At 45.0% G+C, this 21,507-nt stretch overlaps 1 protein-coding gene across 2 annotated transcripts in view; it reads right to left on the bottom strand.

Annotated features, from left to right (window-relative positions):
* Nucleotides 1-21,507, bottom strand: part of PSTPIP2 (proline-serine-threonine phosphatase interacting protein 2) — a 179,472-nt gene that overhangs the window by 48,356 nt on the left and 109,609 nt on the right. For both annotated transcript variants that reach the window (XM_029580853.1, XM_029580844.1), the window contains exons 6-8: nt 7,508-7,570; nt 6,548-6,646; nt 5,087-5,132 (exon numbers count right to left, since the gene is read on the bottom strand). In XM_029580853.1, the coding sequence (XP_029436713.1) occupies nt 5,087-5,132; nt 6,548-6,646; nt 7,508-7,570 (208 nt within the window). The remainder of the gene's footprint in view (nt 1-5,086; nt 5,133-6,547; nt 6,647-7,507; nt 7,571-21,507) is intronic.

Here is a 21,507-nt window from a genome sequence, read left to right as displayed (position 1 = left end):
CATTTTGAGAACTTGCGAGTGCTGTTCTGAATTAATGTGAGGATGCAGGAAGCAGCTGTGTGTATTATGGTCTCCCGGCTTTGAACTTGCTGTGTTTAGGCACTAAACTGCTACGGTACTGGAGGTGGGAATAGCCCGAGACAAGAAATACAGATAGGAAGGGAGGAAAACCACAATACAAAAACATTACGTTTATGTAAATCACTAAACAAACATACCTAATCAGGTCATAACGCGAGAATCTGGCACGGAAAGGCTTACAATCACCATCCCACAATCATGGCACCATCTGTGCCATTATATTATTTTCAAATATCACCAAGAACCAGTGGCGTACTAAGGGGGGGGGGGGGGGGTGCGCCATTACCACCAGCATATACGAAGGTCCCGCAGCGGTGCGGAGGAGTAATATGCTGGTGGGGTTCCTACTTCCTACCAGCAAAAACGAGGTACTGTGGCCAAAGAAGATGCCCCGCGGTGCCGCCGGCGTTTCCTCCAAGTAGGCAGCAGAAGAGGCGGCCCTGCGGTGCCGCCGGCCCTTCCCCAGAACCAGCGGCAGAAGAAGAGGCCCTGCAGTGCTGCCAGTGTTTCCCCAGAGCGGGCGGCAGATGAAGAGGCCCTGCGGTGCTGCCAGCCACTGAAGAAAAGGTTCAAAATGATTGTGAGAGAGCTAGAGATTGGCCCTGTGAGAGGTGAGTGCCTGTGTATGAGAAGGTGTTTGTGTATATGAGAGTATAAGAGGGTGCCTGTGTGTGTGTGTGAGTATATGAAAGGATGTGGATATGGGTGTGTGTGAGTATGTGTGGGTGGGTGTGAGGGTGCCTCTCTGTGTGTGTGTGTGTGTGTGTGTGTGTGTGAGTGCCTGTGTTGGTTTCTGTTTGAGAGCGTGCCTGTGTGTGTGTGTGTATATGAAAGAATGTGGGTATAGGTGTGTGTGAGTATGTGTGGGTGGGTGTTTGTATGAGAGGGTGAGGGTGCCTGTGTGTGTGTGTGAGTGCCTGTGTCGGTTTCTGTTTGAGAGCGTGCCTGTGTGTGTGTGTATATGAGAGGGTGGGTGGGTGTGTACGTGTGGGTGGGTTTCTGTTTGAGAGCATGCCCGTATATATGTGTATGAGAGGGGTGAAAGTTTGTGTGCTCTCCTCCAATCCAGGACACTCTCAGGATGACTAGAAATCTAAAGTTCCCAGGTATGGCGAGCAAGAGATTTTTTTTTTATCCTTGTTAGTTTTAATTATTAGATGTGATGTCTGTTTTTGAAATATTTTATTAGTGTTTGATAATTCTATTCATCAGCTGTTTCGATATGTATATTTTTTATTATGGTTTTACTATTTTGATTGATTTATATGTCTTGATTGTATTGTTTTGAGGATAGTGATGTTCTGCTTTTCCATTATTGCACTGCATACAGAAACTGGCTTGTTATGGTTTCCAATTCAGTTTTTGTCTGCGTGTGTGTGTGTTAGTATGTGTGAGAGAGAGAGAAAACATGTGTGTGGGTGAGAGATAGAGGAAGTGAGTCTGTGTTATGAGAAACGCAGAGGAAGTATGTGTGTGCATCTCACACACACACACACACGTTTCCTCTATCTCTCTTTGTCACACACACTCCCTCTCTCTCTCTCATCCAGCATGTATGTGTGTGTCAGAGGGAGCATATTGTGTGTGTATGTGTGCATACACGTCCCCATTCTACAACAGTCTTAGGATGATAGATATGGAGAGTGGGAGATTTTTAAAACCCTTATTCGTTTTAATTACTGGGTGTTATTTGATGTCGTTGCTGTTTTGAAATATTTTATGATGTTTAGGAAATTTTAAAAGTATATATGGGGGACGGGATGGGGTGCCAAAGGACGTATGTGCTGCGGGTGCCAAATACTTTAGGTATGCTCCTGCCAATAACAGTACCTTAAGCATTACTGTATGCAGCATCCAAGCTACAGATAGAGTAATGCAAAGAGTAACAATCCTGTTCCAAATATCTTTGTGCTTGTAGAATGAATGCAGGATCTTAGATATACAGCCTGGGCTGGCTCTTTAGGCCTCCAAGATCTCAGTGACTCAGAACCCAAGGTTGCTCACCATGACAGGACCAGTGCAATTTCCAACACTGCCAAACAGGCATTGGGCATTTTAACTCTGCCATGCCCAACTTACGAACATGAACAAACACAAACGGTCTTGCCTTGAAGGAGAATGGGCTTTGCTCAGCCAGCTCATCGCTGCCACACTGGACTGACTGAGATCTGCCAAATACAACAGCTGAATGCTCAAATGAAATCTCTAGCCGTAAGCAAGAACCACCATCCAAGGTGTCATAATCCTCTAAGACAGGGGTTCCCAACCTTTTGGGGAGTGTGGACCTCAGTCCAAAAATTTCACAGACCCCCTACATTTGTGTCTCTTTCATTTTTTCATGCAGTTAAATGCCATAGGGAAAGCTGATTAATGTAATAACATTACTATGCACTCCAGAACAATTTGTAATGTATACAACATAATATGAAACAAGGAATGGTTTCTGACACAAACTGTGCGCCCCCTCCCTCACCGCCAGGCCAGCAGGACGGGCCACGGCTGGCAGTGGCCAGACGTGCTCTCTGCTCACGTGGAGCTGGGAGCAGCACGCCTCCCCCTTCTCTCCACGCAGCTTCAGACTCCTTGTGCTGGTCACCAGCTGCACTCCCCTTCTCTCAGCGCAGACTCCTTGTGCTGGTCACCAGCTGCACTCCCCTTCTCTCAGCGCAGACTCCTTGTGCTGGTCACCAGCTGCACTCCCCTTCTCTCAGTGCAGACTCCTTGTGCTGGTCACCAGCTGCACTCCCTTCTCTCAGCGCAGACTCCTTGTGCTGGTCACCAGCTGCACTCCCCTTCTCTCAGCGCAGACTCCTTGTGCTGGTCACCAGCTGCACTCCCCTTCTCTCAGCGCAGACTCCTTGTGCTGGTCACCAGCTGCACTCCCCTTCTCTCAGCGCAGACTCCTTGTGCTGGTCACCAGCTGCACTCCCCTTCTCTCAGCGCAGACTCCTTGTGCTGGTCACCAGCTGCACTCCCCTTCTCTCAGCGCAGACTCCTTGTGCTGGTCACCAGCTGCACTCCCCTTCTCTCAGCGCAGACTCCTTGTGCTGGTCACCAGCTGCACTCCCCTTCTCTCAGCGCAGACTCCTTGTGCTGGTCACCAGCTGCACTCCCCTTCTCTCAGCGCAGACTCCTTGTGCTGGTCACCAGCTGCACTCCCCTTCTCTCAGCGCAGACTCCTTGTGCTGGTCACCAGCTGCACTCCCTTCTCTCAGCGCAGACTCCTTGTGCTGGTCACCAGCTGCGCTCCCCTTCTCTCAGCGCAGACTCCTTGTGCTGGTCACCAGCTGCGCTCCCCTTCTCTCAGCGCAGACTCCTTGTGCTGGTCACCAGCTGCGCTCCCCTTCTCTCAGCGCAGACTCCTTGTGCTGGTCACCAGCTGCGCTCCCCTTCTCTCAGCGCAGACTCCTTGTGCTGGTCATCAGCTGCGCTCCCCTTCTCTCAGCGCAGACTCCTTGTGCTGGTCATCAGCTGCACGCCCCCTTCTCTCAGCGCAGACTCCTTGTGCTGGTCATCAGCTGCGCTCCCCTTCTCTCAGCGCAGACTCCTTGTGCTGGTCATCAGCTGCGCTCCCCTTCTCTCAGCGCAGACTCCTTGTGCTGGTCATCAGCTGCGCTCCCCTTCTCTCAGCGCAGACTCCTTGTGCTGGTCATCAGCTGAGCTCCCCTTCTCTCAGCGCAGACTGCTTTTGCTGGTCATCAGCTGCGCTCCCCTTCTCTCAGCGCAGACTCCTTGTGCTGGTCACCAGCTGCGCTCCCCTTCTCTCAGCGCAGACTCCTTGTGCTGGTCACCAGCTGCGCTCCCCTTCTCTCAGCGCAGACTCCTTGTGCTGGTCATCAGCTGCGCTCCCCTTCTCTCAGCGCAGACTCCTTGTGCTGGTCATCAGCTGCGCTCCCCTTCTCTCAGCGCAGACTCCTTGTGCTGGTCACCAGCTGAGCTCCCCTTCTCTCAGCGCAGACTCCTTTTGCTGGTCATCAGCTGCGCTCCCCTTCTCTCAGCGCAGACTCCTTGTGCTGGTCACCAGCTGCGCTCCCCTTCTCTCAGCGCAGACTCCTTGTGCTGGTCATCAGCTGCGCTCCCCTTCTCTCAGCGCAGACTCCTTGTGCTGGTCATCAGCTGCGCTCCCCTTCTCTCAGTGCAGACTCCTTGTGCTGGTCATCAGCTGCGCTCCCCTTCTCTCAGTGCAGACTCCTTGTGCTGGTCACCAGCTGCGCTCTTCCCTGCCTCCTCGGGCTTCTTGGCGCTGAGATCCTGGGATCAGGCAGCAGGAGCCTCAGAGCAGAGCTCCTCGGAGGTGAGGTCAGCCTGCTTTTTCTCAGCAGTTGCACTTTGGTCGCCTCCCTTCTGGCCTGGCGCCCGCCCCCCGTGATGGTCTCGGAGATCCCTAGGGTTCCATGGACCCCAGGGTGGGTACCATTGATCTAAGAGTCTTAGGGGCTGATTCACTAAGGTTTTCTTCCATTCTGGCTCTACAAGAAAAGACTTAAATGAATCAGGCCCTTGATGAAGCCAATTTTTTCCATTTAATATTAATGTGCTTTTTGCTCTTTGGGGGGGGGGGAAGGGGGGAATGGAAGTGGTGTTAAATTTGATGACCAGTTGACACCGAAGTCTTCCATGCATGGACGAGGCAGATACAGCCCAGCATAGACCAGCCCGGTTCCTCACGCTGCGCCAGGGACGAGAAGGGCAGTACGAACCCCCAGAGTGTCAATAGCTGGCTTCTCTCCCGACCAACCTCTCAACTGACCAGCTGTGGTCAGTTCAGAGGATGGTTTCAGAGGTGTTTTCCCCCCCCCCCCCCCCGACAGCTGCACTAAGCCCGGAAACAAATCTTCCATTGGCCGTTCACGGGAGGAAAATAACAAAAGCGGCAGCAGGAATGGCACAACCTCCAGAATACAGCATCGACGAAAAGGAGAGAGGGAGAGCGATTTCATTGCAAGGCAACAAGCCGAAGCTGGTAACCCCTTCAAGACTGCCGTGATGTCCTCTTAATACTCACCGGAGTCTTCTGCTGCCACCTTCGCCTGAGCCAGCTTAGTGAACAGCTGAAAGCAGAGAGAACACAATGTCACTCTTTGACGGCTCTCGGGGTCTGAGCCCTTTGGATGCCTGGTGGCTCTGCGCTCGAAAGCCTTTACAAGGGTTAACATTCACGCTTCACACAAGGTACTCCTACAGCTTCCCAACTTTCTAAGAGGTCGAGGCCTCAGTAGTGAGGAAGCTGATTTCTTGGGTATTTTCATCAAAATATGGCTGTCTCTTTCCCTTGACACTGTTCAGAAAATATTAATCTAAACCCATAACGGTGGCTCTTTTGACACAGAAGTATTTAAATGGCATTCCATATCCAAAGAGAGGGGGGAAAGCAAATATGATTACAAAAACTTGTATAACTGAAAAAAAAAAAATTGGATAAAATTAGCAGAAACTATGTCTGAGAAATTGCACTTCCCGAAAATATGTATAAAAATTCCCATGTGCACGCATAGCATGTGGTTTGATGAACCCGCAGGGCCCTTGGAAAATTGTCCTGGGGGTTGTGCCTGTGGAAGCGGGACGGGGAAATCATTTACCCGTGCACTTCTGCTTTTTGAAAGTATGCAGCTAAATGTACAGACGCCGGCTCCCCAGCAGGAGGAGGTGTGGGCGCGTAGGCCATGCAGGGATCCGCCGTGCACCAGCCAGTTTTCAAAGCAGGACTTGCGCGCTGATGTCCACTGTAAACATTCGGGCTGTTATAAAATTACCCTCAAAAAGAAACACGTAGGAAGCTCTCCCAATTTACTGCGCTAGTGTATCTATCCCCAAAGAAATTCAGTATTTAATTATTAACTTTGCATTTTGGATCCCTGCACCTCAGTGTGTACCCATCCAGACCGTCCCGTTCCCGCCACAGACAGGCATGCCCTTCCTCTCCCTCTTTCTTCATACTTCAGTAACTCTCCCTCCACAGTCAGCCTCTTCTCTCTCTCACTCTACTCTCCCTCCACAGACAGCCTCTTCTCTCTCTCTCTCTCACTCACTCTACTCTCCCTCCACAGACAGCCTCTTCTCTCTCTCTCTACTCTCCCTCCACAGACACCTCCCTCTCTCTCTAGGCTTCAAAGACAGCCCCTCACTCCCTCTTTAAATCTTCAGACACACCCTCCTTCCACCCTTTATCTTTCCCAGATGACCCTCTCACTCCTCTCCCCCCACCTCAGCTCAGTAGTTACAGGTACACCCTCATTTCTCAAATGGGAGGAAAGGCGGTGTTAAATGCACAGAGCTTGTGTTTTCCTCAGGGCCACGCTGAGAGCGGTATTCCAGCCCAGCTATCGGTTCAATCTGCAGGTCTGCTTTTACAGAAAGAAAGGAGCACGAAAGCCGCTCTCATATTCCCTCACTAATGTCCTTTTTGGTCTAGCTACAAATTATGTTCCGGGCTGAGTCAAGTGGCTGTTGCTTTCTTTCTCCGTACCTTTTCTTGTTGCTTTTGATTCACCATGTTTGCATTGCGGCTCACAGCCTGCTCGGCTTCATCTTTCTCTCTGCACCTCTGTCCGTAGGTTCTCTTTGCCTGTACAGTTCGGAAGAAGATGATACAACGTAGATACAAAAAAAACCCGGAGCTTTTTACATGATTTTTATCTTTGTACATTTTGATTTAATGATATTTTAATTGTACTAATAATTGTTGTTCCCTGCTTGAACATTTTGTGGCAAAACATGATTATAAACTGAAATAGATAAAGTCACAAAAGAATTAGACACCACCAAGGTCAGTTCCTCAGGCAATGTCCAAAGGATCCCTTAGTGGTTTCAAAAATTTGCATCTTTAAGCATTTGTTAACCTTAGCAAGTAGAATTCATTTGGATACAAAACCAACAGCATAGAGAATCTCATCTGCCAGGCTGTTGAGTGCATACAAAGGGCCTTGAGATATCCTTGTGCACAAAACTCCCAGCCTGAGGGGAAGAGAGATCCAAGTCTTCCCCAACACCCCCTTCCCCTCCAAAGCAGAAAGCAGGAGAGTTTCACCCTGATTTCACAGCGCCACTAACTCAGACCAAACCAGAACCTATGGGTCCTGCGCCGCCCTCAGGCAGCTCAGCTCAACTTGTGGCTTCTGAGCCAGGCTGAGGGGAGGGCGCTGCCTCTGAAGCAGGTAACTGTACAGCAAGATTTCTGCCCAAAGCTACAGGAGGGTGATGCTGACATCACAAGATCTTGTCCCACTCACCCCAACCTAGAGAGCTGGACGCAAGCTTCAGGATCAGACTGTGATTTTACTTTTTTTTTTTCCATTTTGATTTCATTTGTTGATTTTCCTTACTATGCCTTCAAAATGAACTAAATGATATTCACAAAATGCAATTACAAAATAAATAGGCCTCTCTCACTACAAAAGATCATCACCTAGCTTAGTTAATGACTTACTTCCATTGTTTTCTTGTACTGCATTAATTTCTGCTTCTGTACGGTCTCCATTATGCTCTCCGTCTGGGAAAAGAACAAGATCTATATTAATGCACAGAGCCAAGGACCCCAAAGGGGACAGAGGGGCTGACTGGGCAGTGCAATGTTGCTCTTGAGGATCCAGATTCAGAATCTGAAGTTAGTTTCTTAGGAAAAATGAAGGCAACAAATTTCAATCAGTGGAAATCCTGGAACAAAAATATTCCATGTCCTCAGCACCTGGAAGGCAGAGATTCAGAAACCATTTAAACAGCAAAGTGGAGACATTTGAAGCTGTATGCGGCTAAATTTTAGCCGCATAGATTTTAACTGCATAAATTGGGGGCAGTCCAGGGGTGGGTGGGAGGTGTTTGGGGGCGGGCTGGAGTTAGCTAACTCTGGTCACATCGTAGGACTGTTCTAAAGTTAGCCGGAAATACTTATCCATGTGTGGGCATTTTTTTTTTTGCGCAAGCAATACTGTTAAAATCAGCCTCTTAGGATTTAAAAGCAGCTTCGGAAAAGATGAGCTTTTAAAATGGATTTGAATACGGCCAGAAAGGGAACCTGACACATGGACTCTGGAAGTCATATTCCAGGCATAAGGCACAGAGAGATGGAACGTGCAGAGTCAGGAGTTAGCAGAGGAGAAGAAGGGCACAGGCAGAAGCGACTTGCCGAGATGGACAAAGAACCAATGTTCTTCACTGCACAGCTAGTTTCCTCATTTCAGTCAACATCCAACCTCCAGATCGAAGGCGGAAACACACGAGTGCTGTTTGCTAAGCTAATATGCTACTGCAACTTAATTATTGTAATTTATCATAGTTTCACAGATAAGTCCTCCCTTGGGAAGGTACAAACATTCTCAGTCAAACTGCTAATCAGTCAAAAGCTAGCAAGAGGCCACGAGCAGCCACAAGTAGCTTCACTGCAGTCCATCCAGAACCTTTCCAAGCTATTAAACCAGTTTTCAAGAAACGCAGAAGCAAAGGTCCTACCAACTCAAATACTAAAACCTCAGGCACTGTTTCCTCTTGGATGTATGGCGTATCATATGTCAGGACCGAGCTTCCACAAATAACAGTAATTACAATCTCCTAATTAAAAGAAGTCCAATACTTCCCCCATTTGCAAACTTATTTATTTATTTATTTTATTTAACATTTTTTATATACCGGGATTCATGCAAAATTTGCATATCGTCTCAGTTTACATTGTAACTGAAAAACAAGCATGAGAGAATGCTAATTACATAGAACAGGGCATAAAACTTGGGACAGAATACGTGGGGAAAAACTTGGAACATAATAGAAGAAAAATGAAAATTTATCTTATTATAATATGTGATATTATAATCACATATTATAATAAGGGATGGACATATTATAATAAGGGATGTCCATCCCAGTCACAGCAGCAGCCAGCATAAAATTTCGTGCCAGGAAATATTCTCTGAAGCTGACATGGTCTGCATTTTGGCCAAAGCGCCAGTTTCATGGAAAATCTGCAACCACCACGGTGCTTCACAATTACAGATTTCTCCATGAAACCGGCGCTTTCACCAAAACACGTCGGCTTTAGATAGTAGTGGACTGGTTTTGATTACTGGACTGTAATGACTGTTAAATGTGGAGGCTGGGTCTGCTGAACCTGCACTATCACTAGCTTCACTTATATGAATTAATATTATATTAAAATGGGGAAGTCAGGACTGTAATATCAGGGATTTCGTATCCCATATCTTATTTGTGATACCTTATCTTTCCCCCGACTTGCATGATACTACTTTTACATCCAGAAAAAAAAAAGAGTGCTTGAAGTTTCATTATTTGAGTTTGTAAGACCACTGTTTTTGCCCCTGGATTGACTTTTGTGGTTATATATTAGTTTTAATCTGTCTGTTCTACATTATAATTCAGCATTTATTAACAGACAGTACTGGATGGTAACAGACTTCCATAAAACACATACCAAAACATTTTTCCTGGACATAAGTTGAGCTAAAACTTTGATCTGAGTGGCATATGCCTACGATCAAGAACCCCAAAGGTCTCCACGAAGTCACTGGCCTTCCTTGCCGGACAAACCACACGATTTTTTATATCGTGCCGACACTCATCTTGTGACCTTTCAAAGACAAATTATTCACGTCCTTTGGCAATAGGAACTGTTTAGAGTTTGGGGGAAGACTGCTTAGATATCTTGTAAATTGAAAAAGAGTCCGAACAAGATGTCTCTCACAAGACATTACTGGTCCCTAGGAATTCAAGCTTCATTTTACCACAAATGAAGCAAGAGTTTTCAGAACTGAACGATGTGTCTCTTAGCTGGGTATTTCTCTGGGTGGGAAGGGCAGGAAATGAAAGAGGGATTCAAAACCCAAACTGAAGGCACTGGATGGAAGAGAGAAGTAAGGGAAGGAAATGAAGGGAGGGAAATGGAAGTGGTAAATCCGTGTACATTAATGAGCACAACTTTCAAAGCCATTTACCACATGTAAAGTGACTTAGCGGAAAAGTGCCCTTCACCGCCCGATTAAAAGGATTCAACAGCGCATGTTCCCGGGGCAAAAAACGAGAGCCAGGAAAAAGAGCAGGTAACAGAGCTAGGGAAAGAAGCAGACTGGGCTGGCCCTGTGGGCTCGGCGGTAGTGTTCTGCGCCGCTATTCAGAAAACTTAGATTCCCAGACCTGCCTTTCACTTCCCTGGGCCAACTGAGGCTGAGGACACTGTGGAGACAGCATTCATGGCCTCTGGGAGGGAGGGAGTCCCACTTATTTTTCAGCAGGAACACTTAACTGCTGGAACTAGGGTTCATGCATTCCAGTTCCGGAGGGACTCATGGTGTGTGGCGCCAAGCCAAAGATAATCACTGTAACAGCTGAGCTAGAGAAGGTTAGAAAATTAGGGGAAATACCCCAGATAGTTGCAAATGAAGGCTCATGGAACTGTGGCCCAATAGAGGTAGGTTCCAATTGAAGTCAAAGCCCAAAGGAGCAGAAGGAAACAGCTGGATCAAAAAAAAAAATACAATCTAAAAACAAGAAGAGGCAGACTAACATTCTGAGGTGTCTTCTAGCTAGTGCTGCTTCTTTAACATGAAAACAACAGCAGCCTCTTCACCCAGGAGAGATGTCTCCTGTTCCATATTTCTTCTCTCCTAGACACCCTCTCATGTGTTACCATGGATTAAAATGTGGAAATATGTGTTAGGAGAGTCACTTAGATATGCAGCTTGTCCACCTTGTCAAATGAATGCATTGTAAATATTTGTTATATGTTATGTGAATCGCCTTGAGACTATGGAGGAAAGGCAAGTAGGAATGTCAACAAGAAGATAAAAATAAAATACAATAAATTTTACGGGTTTGCCTTATGGCAATTTCTTTTTCCTGCTGAACAAGTCAGTCTAAACTTGATTTATTATTAACTGTACGTTTACTTCCCATGCAGTTATCACATGTAGCACAGATTACAGCAAAGCTTCCTAGGATGCCCTTAAAGAAACAGGGGGCCAGGCCAATCGCCGAATGCTATCCATCCAGAATTAAGCCGTGTAGTTACTCTGTCCAAGGGAATAAAAGGCTTGAAAGCCAGTCACAAAAGTGTTAGGCAATTACCTACCACCCAGAAGCAGGGCTAGAACTTATATTTTTTGGGGGAGGTGGGGCTCCAAGGTTAACGTGGTTGGGCACTGTAGACAGACCTGCCCCTTACTCCATTTTATGTGGGGCTTCATTGCAGTGGCTACAAAGCCCTTTAAGTTTCTAGCAACACACTGTATCTCCTGTCCCTGCACTCTCCCCCTGCCCTGTGTCTCCGCTGTTTTGCACGCTCCCTCTGAAGTTAAGGCAGCTGCTTTATACAAGTGTTCATTTCTTAGGCTGCGGAAGAGCCATAATGTAAATAGGCTTCCACTCAGCCCAGGCATTCCTGAACTTTGAAGGACATGAGAGAAGGGGGATAAATATTTACCTGTCAAAAGTAAAACAAAGACATTGGATGGCCTCAGACCTTTTGATATGTCTAGCCCAAGGGCAGTGGTGATTCCCCATTCAAGTTAGCTCCCTTAAAGGTGCAGGGGATCATGGACTGGCAGTTATCCCAGTGCCTCCAGGCCCTCTAACTGCTGCACCTTTAAGGGAGCGATTCAGATGGGATATGATCCTGCTGCTCTGGTGTGGGGGGGCCTGAGCCAAATATAAGAGAGCGCAGACCCCCTGAGGTCGCTCGTGTCCAAAGCCCGGCCAGTAACTTTCTGCAAGACCTTCCAGCTACAGCCTTGATAGAGTCCCCTAGATCTGTCTTACCTGCCTCTCAGCTGGGCACTTTGCTTAGACAAGAAGGACTGAAAGGGAAGACAGGCATCAACTGGGAGCCTATAGAAAATGCACAGGAACCTTCATTTTCTGTTTTTATTTTTCCTGTGAATTTATCAGGGTTTATTTTTACAAGAATAAAAATCGGGAGAAAAATCAATGGGAAAAAAAATGTACTCATTCTTCCAGGTGAATACTGGAGCTTAGTCTGCTGACCAGAAAAGTGAGGACAGAGAAATGGAGATGGGGAGATGCTGAAGGGGGGAGAAGGGGCGAGAACAAGGAGGAGTGGGGATATGGAGAGAGCTGAGATGCTTAAAGAGAGAGGGGATGGGGATAGAGGTGGGTTGCTAAAGAGAAACAGGAAGGTCTGAAGAGGAGGCAGGAGAAATAGAGAAGAGGTGTGGGGGTCCAAGAAGAGAGGTCTGTCCCCGAGAAAAGCAATGAAGGCTCTGCAGCCTCAACATAATTTATGGTACTAGGTTGGGCCTATTGAGCCTTTGTGGGTTTTCTTGTGGGGGGGTAGGGGTACAGATAGGAGTAGCAGAAGGAAGGAGGTGAGAGCAAGAGGAGGGGGTGGGAGAAGGAGAGAGCAGAAGTGAGAGGAGGTAGAGGAGCTCCCCCCAACAAAACGATGACCAAGCCTCTCTTCTCAGCCCCCCTTTCTTCTTGCCCCCAGCAATCTCTTCCAGCTTCCCACCTCCTTTTCTCCTTCAGCCCACCCTCTCTCCGCTTAATCCCACACCCACTTACACTCAACCCTGCCCCATCCATCCTCTCCCAAAACTTTCTCTCCCCCTTGTATCCACCTCCCTTTTCCCTACCCTCACTCACCCTCGTTTACACTTTCACAATCCCCTCATTTGATTATTCTGAATCCCCCCACCCACCTTCACTCATACCCCCACAATCTCTTAACTCCCTCCCTCGCACAGTCCCGTCCCTCACTCTCTTCTCTCCCAATCACCCCCACCCCCCAGGTGCTGCTGCCAGGCCATCACCCACCTCCTAAAGTATCATGGCCTTGCAAGGCCTCGGGTCTCTTCCTACTCCATGGCTGTCGGCACCTGATGACGTTATTCAGGCGCCGGCAGCCGTGGAGCAGGAAGACTGACAGAGGCGCTGCAAGGTCAGCACTGCGAGTGGCCAGGATCGGGGAGGGGGGGGGGAGTAGTGGCAGCAGAAGCAGTGGCAGTCACCTTAGGTCATGGGGTTGCGCCAGGTCAAAGGCTTCGATTTTGCTATGCCTGTTGCCATGGTCCCTGCAGCTGCCCCACTTCCAGTGCCTTCCAACCTGGGAATTTATGGGTGAAAAATCTATTTAAAAAAATGCAACAGAAATAAAACTGGGCAGACTGGATGTGATTTATGGTTCTTATCTGCAGTCATATGCTATGTTTCTCTAAGCCAACCTGTTTCAGAAGGACCTGTCTGCCACCTCCTACTGCAAACCACATTGCTACAGAATATCCTGTTTTCCGCTGCCCTGACAATCTCTCTGCACTCAACAACCTATCCTGAGCTTGGCTTCACTCTGTTCCTTGAGAAATATAACCTACAAATGTACACATCCGCAGCTTGTCTACTACCCTTTATTCATCAGAGAGCACTTGGAGTACGACTCGGCTTACGTACTTTGCTCAAAGCAACAGAGGTCTCCATTGAAAAGGTTTCCCCGGCTAAGTTTGAACATAGGAAGGTGCAAGAAGGACATTCTGGAGGATAAATGTAGGATTTTAGGTAGAAAATTGAAATCCAGAACCTCTAGGGGAGCCTTCTCAGAAATGCTCCCCGTGCCATGTGCAGGACCCCAGAGGCAAGCCGAGCTCCGGAGTCTCAACGCATGGATGAGACGATGCAGCAGGGAAGAGGGTTTTAGGTTTGTTAGGACCTGAGGAACAGTTTGGGGATGGTGAGGGGCCCTATTTAGATGGGAAGGGCACCACCTTATCCGAGGTGAAACCCAACTGCTGGCACTAACGTTTATAAAGGAGGTAGGGCAGCTTTTAAAGTAAACCAAGGGGGAAAGCAGACGGTCGCATATTTCAGAGAAGGATATCTAATGATACACAACAGAGAAGTTACAATATCCTGATAGAGAGGTTGTGGTAAAGGATGAAGCTGCCCGTGTGGAATTCAATAAAGAGTAGGCAAATATGATGGATTCCAAATTACCTGTATCAACTACAAATAAGCAGATTGTAATTACAAATTTAAAAAATGTATTAAATTGTCTATATGTAAATACCGGAAGTCTAAAAGATAAGGACCGGATTTTCAAAAGCATTTACATGCTTAAAATTGGGTTTTACACATGTAAATGCACTTTCCTGAAGTGGGCTTTTGAAAATTGCTACAGTATATGCCATTGAATTGTCCATAGGATTTACTCGCATAAGTGCACTTTACTCGAATAAATGGCTTTTGAAAATTGCTACAACAGTATGTCACATTTACAAGTGTAACCCCTTTAAAAATTACCTCTCTTGATTGTACAGTGAATGTATGGCATTAAATTAAGATATAAACACAAGTATCTCAGATACCTGGTGGAAGAAGGATAACCAATGGGACAGTGTGATCCCAGGGCAAATCAAACTGCTTGGCACTATATGTTAAGGGCGATACAGAGTCAAGCAGGATAAAAGTTCCACAAGAAACCAACTTCACTCTTGAATCCTTATGGGTAAAAATTCCAAGTGTGACTGGGAAGCATACAGTGGAGGAAGGGGGGGGCGGGGTTTACTACTCCCCCCCTCTACTTTGCCAGAATGAGGAAACAGACTGTAAAATGCTAACAGAGATTAGACAGGCTAATACAATTGGCAACAAAATACTAATGGGAATTTCAAATATTCCAATATTTATTGGGTAAACAACCATTCAGAACATGCTAGGGAGATAAAGTTTCTAAATGCTATAAATGACTGCTTCATGCAGGAACTGGTCATGGAAACAGTGAGGAGGGGAACTACTTTTTTTTTTTTTTGTATAAACAGTTTTATTGGAGTTAATCATAAACAATCCTACAAAATAAAAGTATTAACAACCATATAAACACCTTGGTATTTTGCTTTTTGAGTTTACTCCCTCACTTCATCCACCCCTCCCTTCCCTCCCACCCCACACACATTGCTTAGCTGACATGAATTGGGTATTGCTAAAAGATGTGCATCAAAGTCCTCATAACTTTAGTAAGTGAGGGGAACTACTTTAGATCTCACTGGGGCAGAGGCCCTGTGCAAGGAGTAAAAGTAGTTGGTCCGCTTGTCAATTGTATCCAGTCAGATTTCCTGAGCCACAATGAGGAAATGGTTCAGTGTGAAAGATGTCTGCAGATTGAAACCCTCAGGAAAGAGGTGGCAGAACTCAAAGAGGAGACAGGAAAACTGAAAAGCATCCGGTAGGATGAGGACTACAATGATGACATGCTTATCAAGTCATCTAAGATGGAAAACTCAAGCAGAGTGGAAGGTGAAATAGTGGAAAGTGTTCTAAACATCAAAATCACAGAACATATAGAAAGACATGGTTTAATGGAACAAAGTCAGCCTGGCTTTACCCAGGGCAAGTCTTGCCTCACAAATCTGCTTCACTTTTTTGAAGGAGTTAATAAACATGTGGATAAAGGTGAACCGGTAGATATAGTATACTTGGATTTTCAGAAGGCGTTTGACAAAGTTCCTCATGAGAGGTTTCTAGGAAAAGTAAAAAGTCATGGGATAGGTGGCGATGTCCTTTCGTGGATTGCAAACTGGCTAAAAGACAGGAAACAGAGAGTAGGATTAAATGGGCAATTTTCTCAGTGGGGAGTGGACAGTGGAGTGCCTCAGGGATCTGTATTGGGACCCTTACTTTTCAATATATTTATAAATGATCTGGAAAGCAATACGATGAGTGAGATAATCAAATTTGCACATGACACAAAATTGTTCAGAGTAGTTAAATCACAAGCAGATTGTGATAAATTGCAGGAAGACCTTGTGAGACTGGAAAATTGGGCATCCAAATGGCAGATGAAATTTAATGTGGATAAGTGCAAGGTGATGCATATAGGGAAAAATAACCCATGCTATAATTACACAATGTTGGGTTCCATATTAGGTGCTACAACCCAAGAAAGAGATCTAGGTGTCATAGTGGATAACACATTGAAATCGTCGGTACAGTGTGCTGCGGCAGTCAAAAAAGCAAACAGAATGTTGGGAATTATTAGAAAGGGAATGGTGAATAAAACGGAAAATGTCATAATGCCTCTGTATCGCTCCATGGTGAGACCGCACCTTGAATATTGTGTACAATTCTTGCGCCGCATCTCAAAAAAGATATAATTGCGATGGAGAAGGTACAGAGAAGGGTTACCAAAATGATAAGGGGAATGGAACAACTCCCTATGAGGAAAGACTAGAGAGGTTAGGACTTTTCAGCTTGGAGAAGAGACGACTGAGGGGGGATATGATAGAGGTGTTAAAATCATGAGAGGTCTAGAACGGGTAGATGTGAATTGGTTATTTACTCTTTCGGATAGTAGAAAGACTAGGGAGCACTCCATGAAGTTAGCATGGGGCACATTTAAAACTAATCGGAGAAAGTTCTTTTTTACTCAACGCACAATTAAACTCTGGAATTTGTTGCCAGAGGATGTGGTTAGTGCAGTTAGTATAGCTGTGTTTAAAAAAGGATTGGATAAGTTCTTGGAGGAGAAGTCCATTACCTGCTATTAAGTTCACTTAGAGAATAGCCACTGCCATTAGCAATGGTTACATGGAATAGACTTAGTTTTTGGGTACTTGCCAGGTTCTTATGGCCTGGATTGGCCACTGTTGGAGACAGGATGCTGGGCTTGATGGACCCTTGGTCTGACCCAGTGTGGCATTTTCTTATGTTCTTATGATCCACCTGCTACTGGACGCTACACCACAGTTCCAATTTCCCTTGAACTGAAGAACCAGTATGCAGCCCTATAAGAGGAGGAGGTGATGTCATCCCATGATGGGGAGGAACCAGGACATGCAAACCCAAAAGTTGCGGGCACAGCAACCACTGCATCTAGGAGGCGGAGGGTAGAGGTTTTTGGTGACTCGCTTCTGAGGGGCATCCAGCTGCCGACCAGACACGTTGTCCCAAGAAGTGTGCTGTCTGCCAGGTGCCAAAATCCAAGACATTACTGAGAGATTGCCGAGATTGTCCTCAGGTTTTTTACCACTATCCTATGCTGCTCATCCATGTTGGCATGAATGATAGTGCAAGGTACTACACAGAGCGTATCAAAAGTGACTTCATAAGGTTGTCAACCAACAATACAAGACATTGTTTAATGTTTTGCACTTTGCTTCTCAAAAGAAAGTGGCAGGGACAATTATATCCATGGATAGTGATAAAGCTTTTGACAGGGTTTCGTGGTCATACTTGTTCGCAGTGTTAAAATGTTTTGGATTTCCAGAGATGTCTCTTGGATAAAGGCACTATATACTATCCCCACTGCCAGAGTTCTATCAAATAGAACGGCTTCTGCCTCCTTCCGGATAGGCACAGGACAAGGCAGGTGGTGTTCCAGTCTCCCTTGCTATTTGATTCTAGCTATAGAACCCTTAGCACAGGCTATAAGGACCGTCTAAAAAATATAGAGGGGGTTCTCATTTATAACATGAGTCAATAGATTTCACTCTATGCAGATGATACCTTAATATATTGACTAATTTGTCTAAATCTTACCAGCATTGGATGGTTCATAAAGCAGTTTAGTGAAATTTCAGGGTACGTCATCAATTCTAAATCTGAGCTATGATGGTAGGCCCAACTAGGACATCAGCAAGAGCTAGATAACTTTCGGGAATCTGATGAAGGTTCAAGTACCTGGGAATTTGGGTCTCTTAAGGACTTATGTGAAATTGTATAAAGAATAACTACCCATCATATTCAGAGGTAAAAGGTGAAGTTATAGAACTGGTCCTCATTGCCAATTCACTTTTGGGTTGTGTTAATTTGATAAAGATGGCCATTTTACCAAGATTGATATATCCTTTATGCATACTACCTTGCGATGTACCCATGAAAAGCCTCCGAGGAGAGATATCTAGTTTTGTTTGGAAGGGTAAGCACGCAGCTTAAAAATGATGAAATGGTCAAACCAAGAGAGATAGAAGGCCTCAAATTGCCAAAACTTTCAATGATAATATTGGCCTTGCAGGATTGCATGCTTGCGAACGGTGGCTGGGGATAGATCCCCCAGAGTCGGCTTTCAACAGATGTAGGAGGGGTGAGAGATTGTAGTTTAGGCTCTTTGTTACATATGCAGCCTACAGCCAATAATAGTTGGCCAACTTGTACGGGGTCCAACTAATATTAGCCCACACACTTCAAGTGTGGAGATCAATTGAGTTATGCAACATTGGCTGTTCAGAGATCTTATATGTCGTCATCATGAAAATCCTGATCTTTCAAAACATATTTTTTCGCCAGATATGGAGAAGTGGAAAGAATAAGGACTTAGATTTCTTGGGTAGTTAATAGAGGATGGTAGATGTAAAAACCTTCACTGAACTGATGAGTGAGTTTCAGATACTGAGGGCTCAACACAGCATTTATATTACAGTTGAGAAAAGACCTGTCACAATCTAACTAAAATTAATTTTGAAGATCTAGAAGAATGTGAGGGCATAGAAAGGGTGTTATGTTGCAAAAAAAGAACAAAATATTAGATATCTGTCTTGTATATCACTATTAGATAAGAGCTCTGTGAAGCTGAAACAGTGGCTAAATTAATCCGGCAATGGAATACTGACCCAAATGCTGATTTAGAATTGAACAAGAATGGAAATCCATACAGAAGCTGCAAGAAATATCTCTATTGTAATAAGGATCAAGAACTGCTTTATAAATTACTGCATCAAATGTATCATACACCTGTATTCTTTGCTAGATTCAGCAATGTAAGTTAGTTATGCTGGAGGGGGATGTGAGCTACCTGGAACATATTTTCCATATGTGGTGGGAATGTGTTGAAATGCAGAATTTTTGGTTAGAAATTACCGACTGCATCTCAAGCACATGCAAACATCAGATAACAGTAAATGTAACTTTGTATTTGCTGGGGAAATAAATGAGATAAGAGGGGAAGCAAGAAACTGGTTGAGAATATGTTGCATGCTGCTCGATTTACAATAGCTCATCAATGAAAATGTGGCCCCTCAAGACATTGCTGGGATATGAAACTCACTGAGATAGCCATATACTTGAAAAACTGTCTTACATGCTTCGTAATAGGACAGAATTTTATAATCAGATATGGGGTCTATATTGGACTTGCTATGGAGATGAAATAAGTAATTGATTCCTGAAGTAGAAAGTATTATTTGTATAGATAGATAGCCAGAGTGAATCGATTTGGATGAGACCTGTTTTTTCTGCGTGCCAATTGTGTAATCTATCTGCAGTATTTATTTATTTATTTATTTAAATTTCTTATATACCGGCATTCGCGATGGAGTCGCATCATGCCGGTTTACAAATAACAAGGGTGTGACAAAAGAATAAATACTTAATAAACTTAAAACATTAAATGTGATAGAAGAATAAGGTAGCAGTTACAATAAAACAGGGATAAAAATGCAACTTGGAATGTAGAGAAGGCAAAGAGAGATTAACAATGAGATAACAAAAGAATAACCAAGGTAAATAAAACCTGCCAAATTAAAAAAGAAAAGAACATTATTGAGTTGGTCAAAGGTTGTTGATTACCCCTGACGGGAGTTCTTAGTTGCTTGAGTTGAGAGTGGGTTCAGTTGGTATCTGGAAAGGCTTTCAAGAATAGCCAGGTTTTAAGTCTTTTTCTGGAAAGTGGGGAGGCAAGGTTCCTGTCTCAGTTCTGGTGGGATGGAATTCCACAAGGTAGGTCCTGCTGTAGAGAAAAGCCCTGTCTCTGAGAGTCCTATGGTTAAAGGTTTTTGCAGGAGGCACCTGTAATGAGTCTCTGTAGGACTCTGATAGGTCTGATGGAGGTATGTTTTTTTAAAATGGGATTTGGAGGTTAAGCGGAGAGAGTTGATGAATGCTTTGTAGGTAGTAATGGATTTATATAAGATTCTATAGTGCACCTGGCAGCCAATGTAAGTCTTTGAGAATCGGAGATATGTGGTCTCTTCTTCTTGTGTTTGTCAAAATCTGGCCGCCGTGTTCTGAACCATCTGAAGAGGTTTAGTATGAGAAGACGGGAGACCTAATAGAATAGAATTGCAATAATCTAACTTAGAGAAGATTATTGATTGCAAAACTGTTCTGTAATCGTGGAAATGGAAAAGTGGTTTGATTCTTTTTAAGACGTGTAATTTATAAAAGCAGTCCTTCGTTGGTTTGATTAATAAAAGATTTTAGATTTAGCCGATTGTCGATAATGGCTCCTAGGTCTCTTACATGTGAAGTTTGAAAGCCGGTTGGTGATTTGAGGTGAGGTTACTGTTTTCAGGGGAAATTATGAGACTTCGGTTTTTGCGGAATTTAAGATTAGATTTAGACTGGAGAGGAGGTTGTCAATATTTGAAGACAGTTTTCCCAGATTTTGATAGTTTTTGTAAGGGATTCTTTGATAGGGATGACAATCTGGACGTCATCTGCATATAGAAAGTATTTGAGGTTCAGATTGGTTAATAGTTGACATAGGGGTAGGAGGTAAATGTTAAAGAGCGTGGGGGAGAGAGAGAGGAGCCCTGTGGAACACCTAGCGAGGAAGGGTAAAACTGTGATTCTTTGTTATGTATTTTGACTTTATATCCTCTGTTTCCCAAGAATGATTTGAACCAGGGCAAGGAGCAGAGCCTGTAATTCCGATGTTCGCTAGTTGATTTAGGAGAAGGGAGTGATTCACGGTGTCAAAGGCCGCCGATAGGTCGAGGAGTATCAGCAAGTAGGCGTGACCTTTATCGAGGCCCATGATGAGGTAATCGTCAGAGATATGAGGAGTGATTCTGTACTTAAAGATTTTCGGAAGCCGTATTGAGTGGGGAATAATATGTTGTTGTCTTCGAGGTATTCTGATAATCTGGTGTTGACTATTTTTCTGTAACCTTGGCTATAAAAGGAAGGTTGGATATTGGGCGGAAGTTGGATGGATCTTTAGGATTAAGGTTCGTTTTTTTAATAGGGGTTTGATAGAAGCAACTTTCAGGTCGTCAGGATAAATTCCTTGGGCTAAGGAACAATTGATAATGTCAGTTAGGGTTTTGGAGATGGTATCTGGTATTAGCAGCAGTAGTTTGGGAGGGATATGGTCAATGGGTGGGGATGATGGTTTCATTCTCTTCAATACTAACTTGGTCTCTGATATTGCAATGGGTTCGAAGGCTTGTATAGCAATGTCGTTGCAGTGATGGCGGAATGTGCTGGGTGGAGCTAGGGTATTCGTTTTTAGTTGAGATTGCAGGCTGGAAATTTTGTTACTGAAGAAGATGGCCAGCTCCTCAGCCTTTTTCGTGCGCTTGGTTGAGTGGGATGTCCGGAGAATTGGGTTGAGTTAAGTTCGAGACGTAAGTAAAGAGGGCTTTTGAATCGAAGATGAGGTGATGTATCTTGTGAGCGTAGTAGTCCCTTTTTGTTTTTAGTGTGGAGCTCTTGTAAATGTGAAGAGCGAGTTTGTAAGCTGAGAGGGAGGTCGGTGATGGTGCT

The sequence above is a fragment of the Rhinatrema bivittatum genome, chromosome 1 (assembly GCF_901001135.1).
Source record: "Rhinatrema bivittatum chromosome 1, aRhiBiv1.1, whole genome shotgun sequence".
Classification (NCBI taxonomy): domain Eukaryota; kingdom Metazoa; phylum Chordata; class Amphibia; order Gymnophiona; family Rhinatrematidae; genus Rhinatrema; species Rhinatrema bivittatum.
This window is presented reverse-complemented; position numbering and strand designations above follow the sequence as displayed.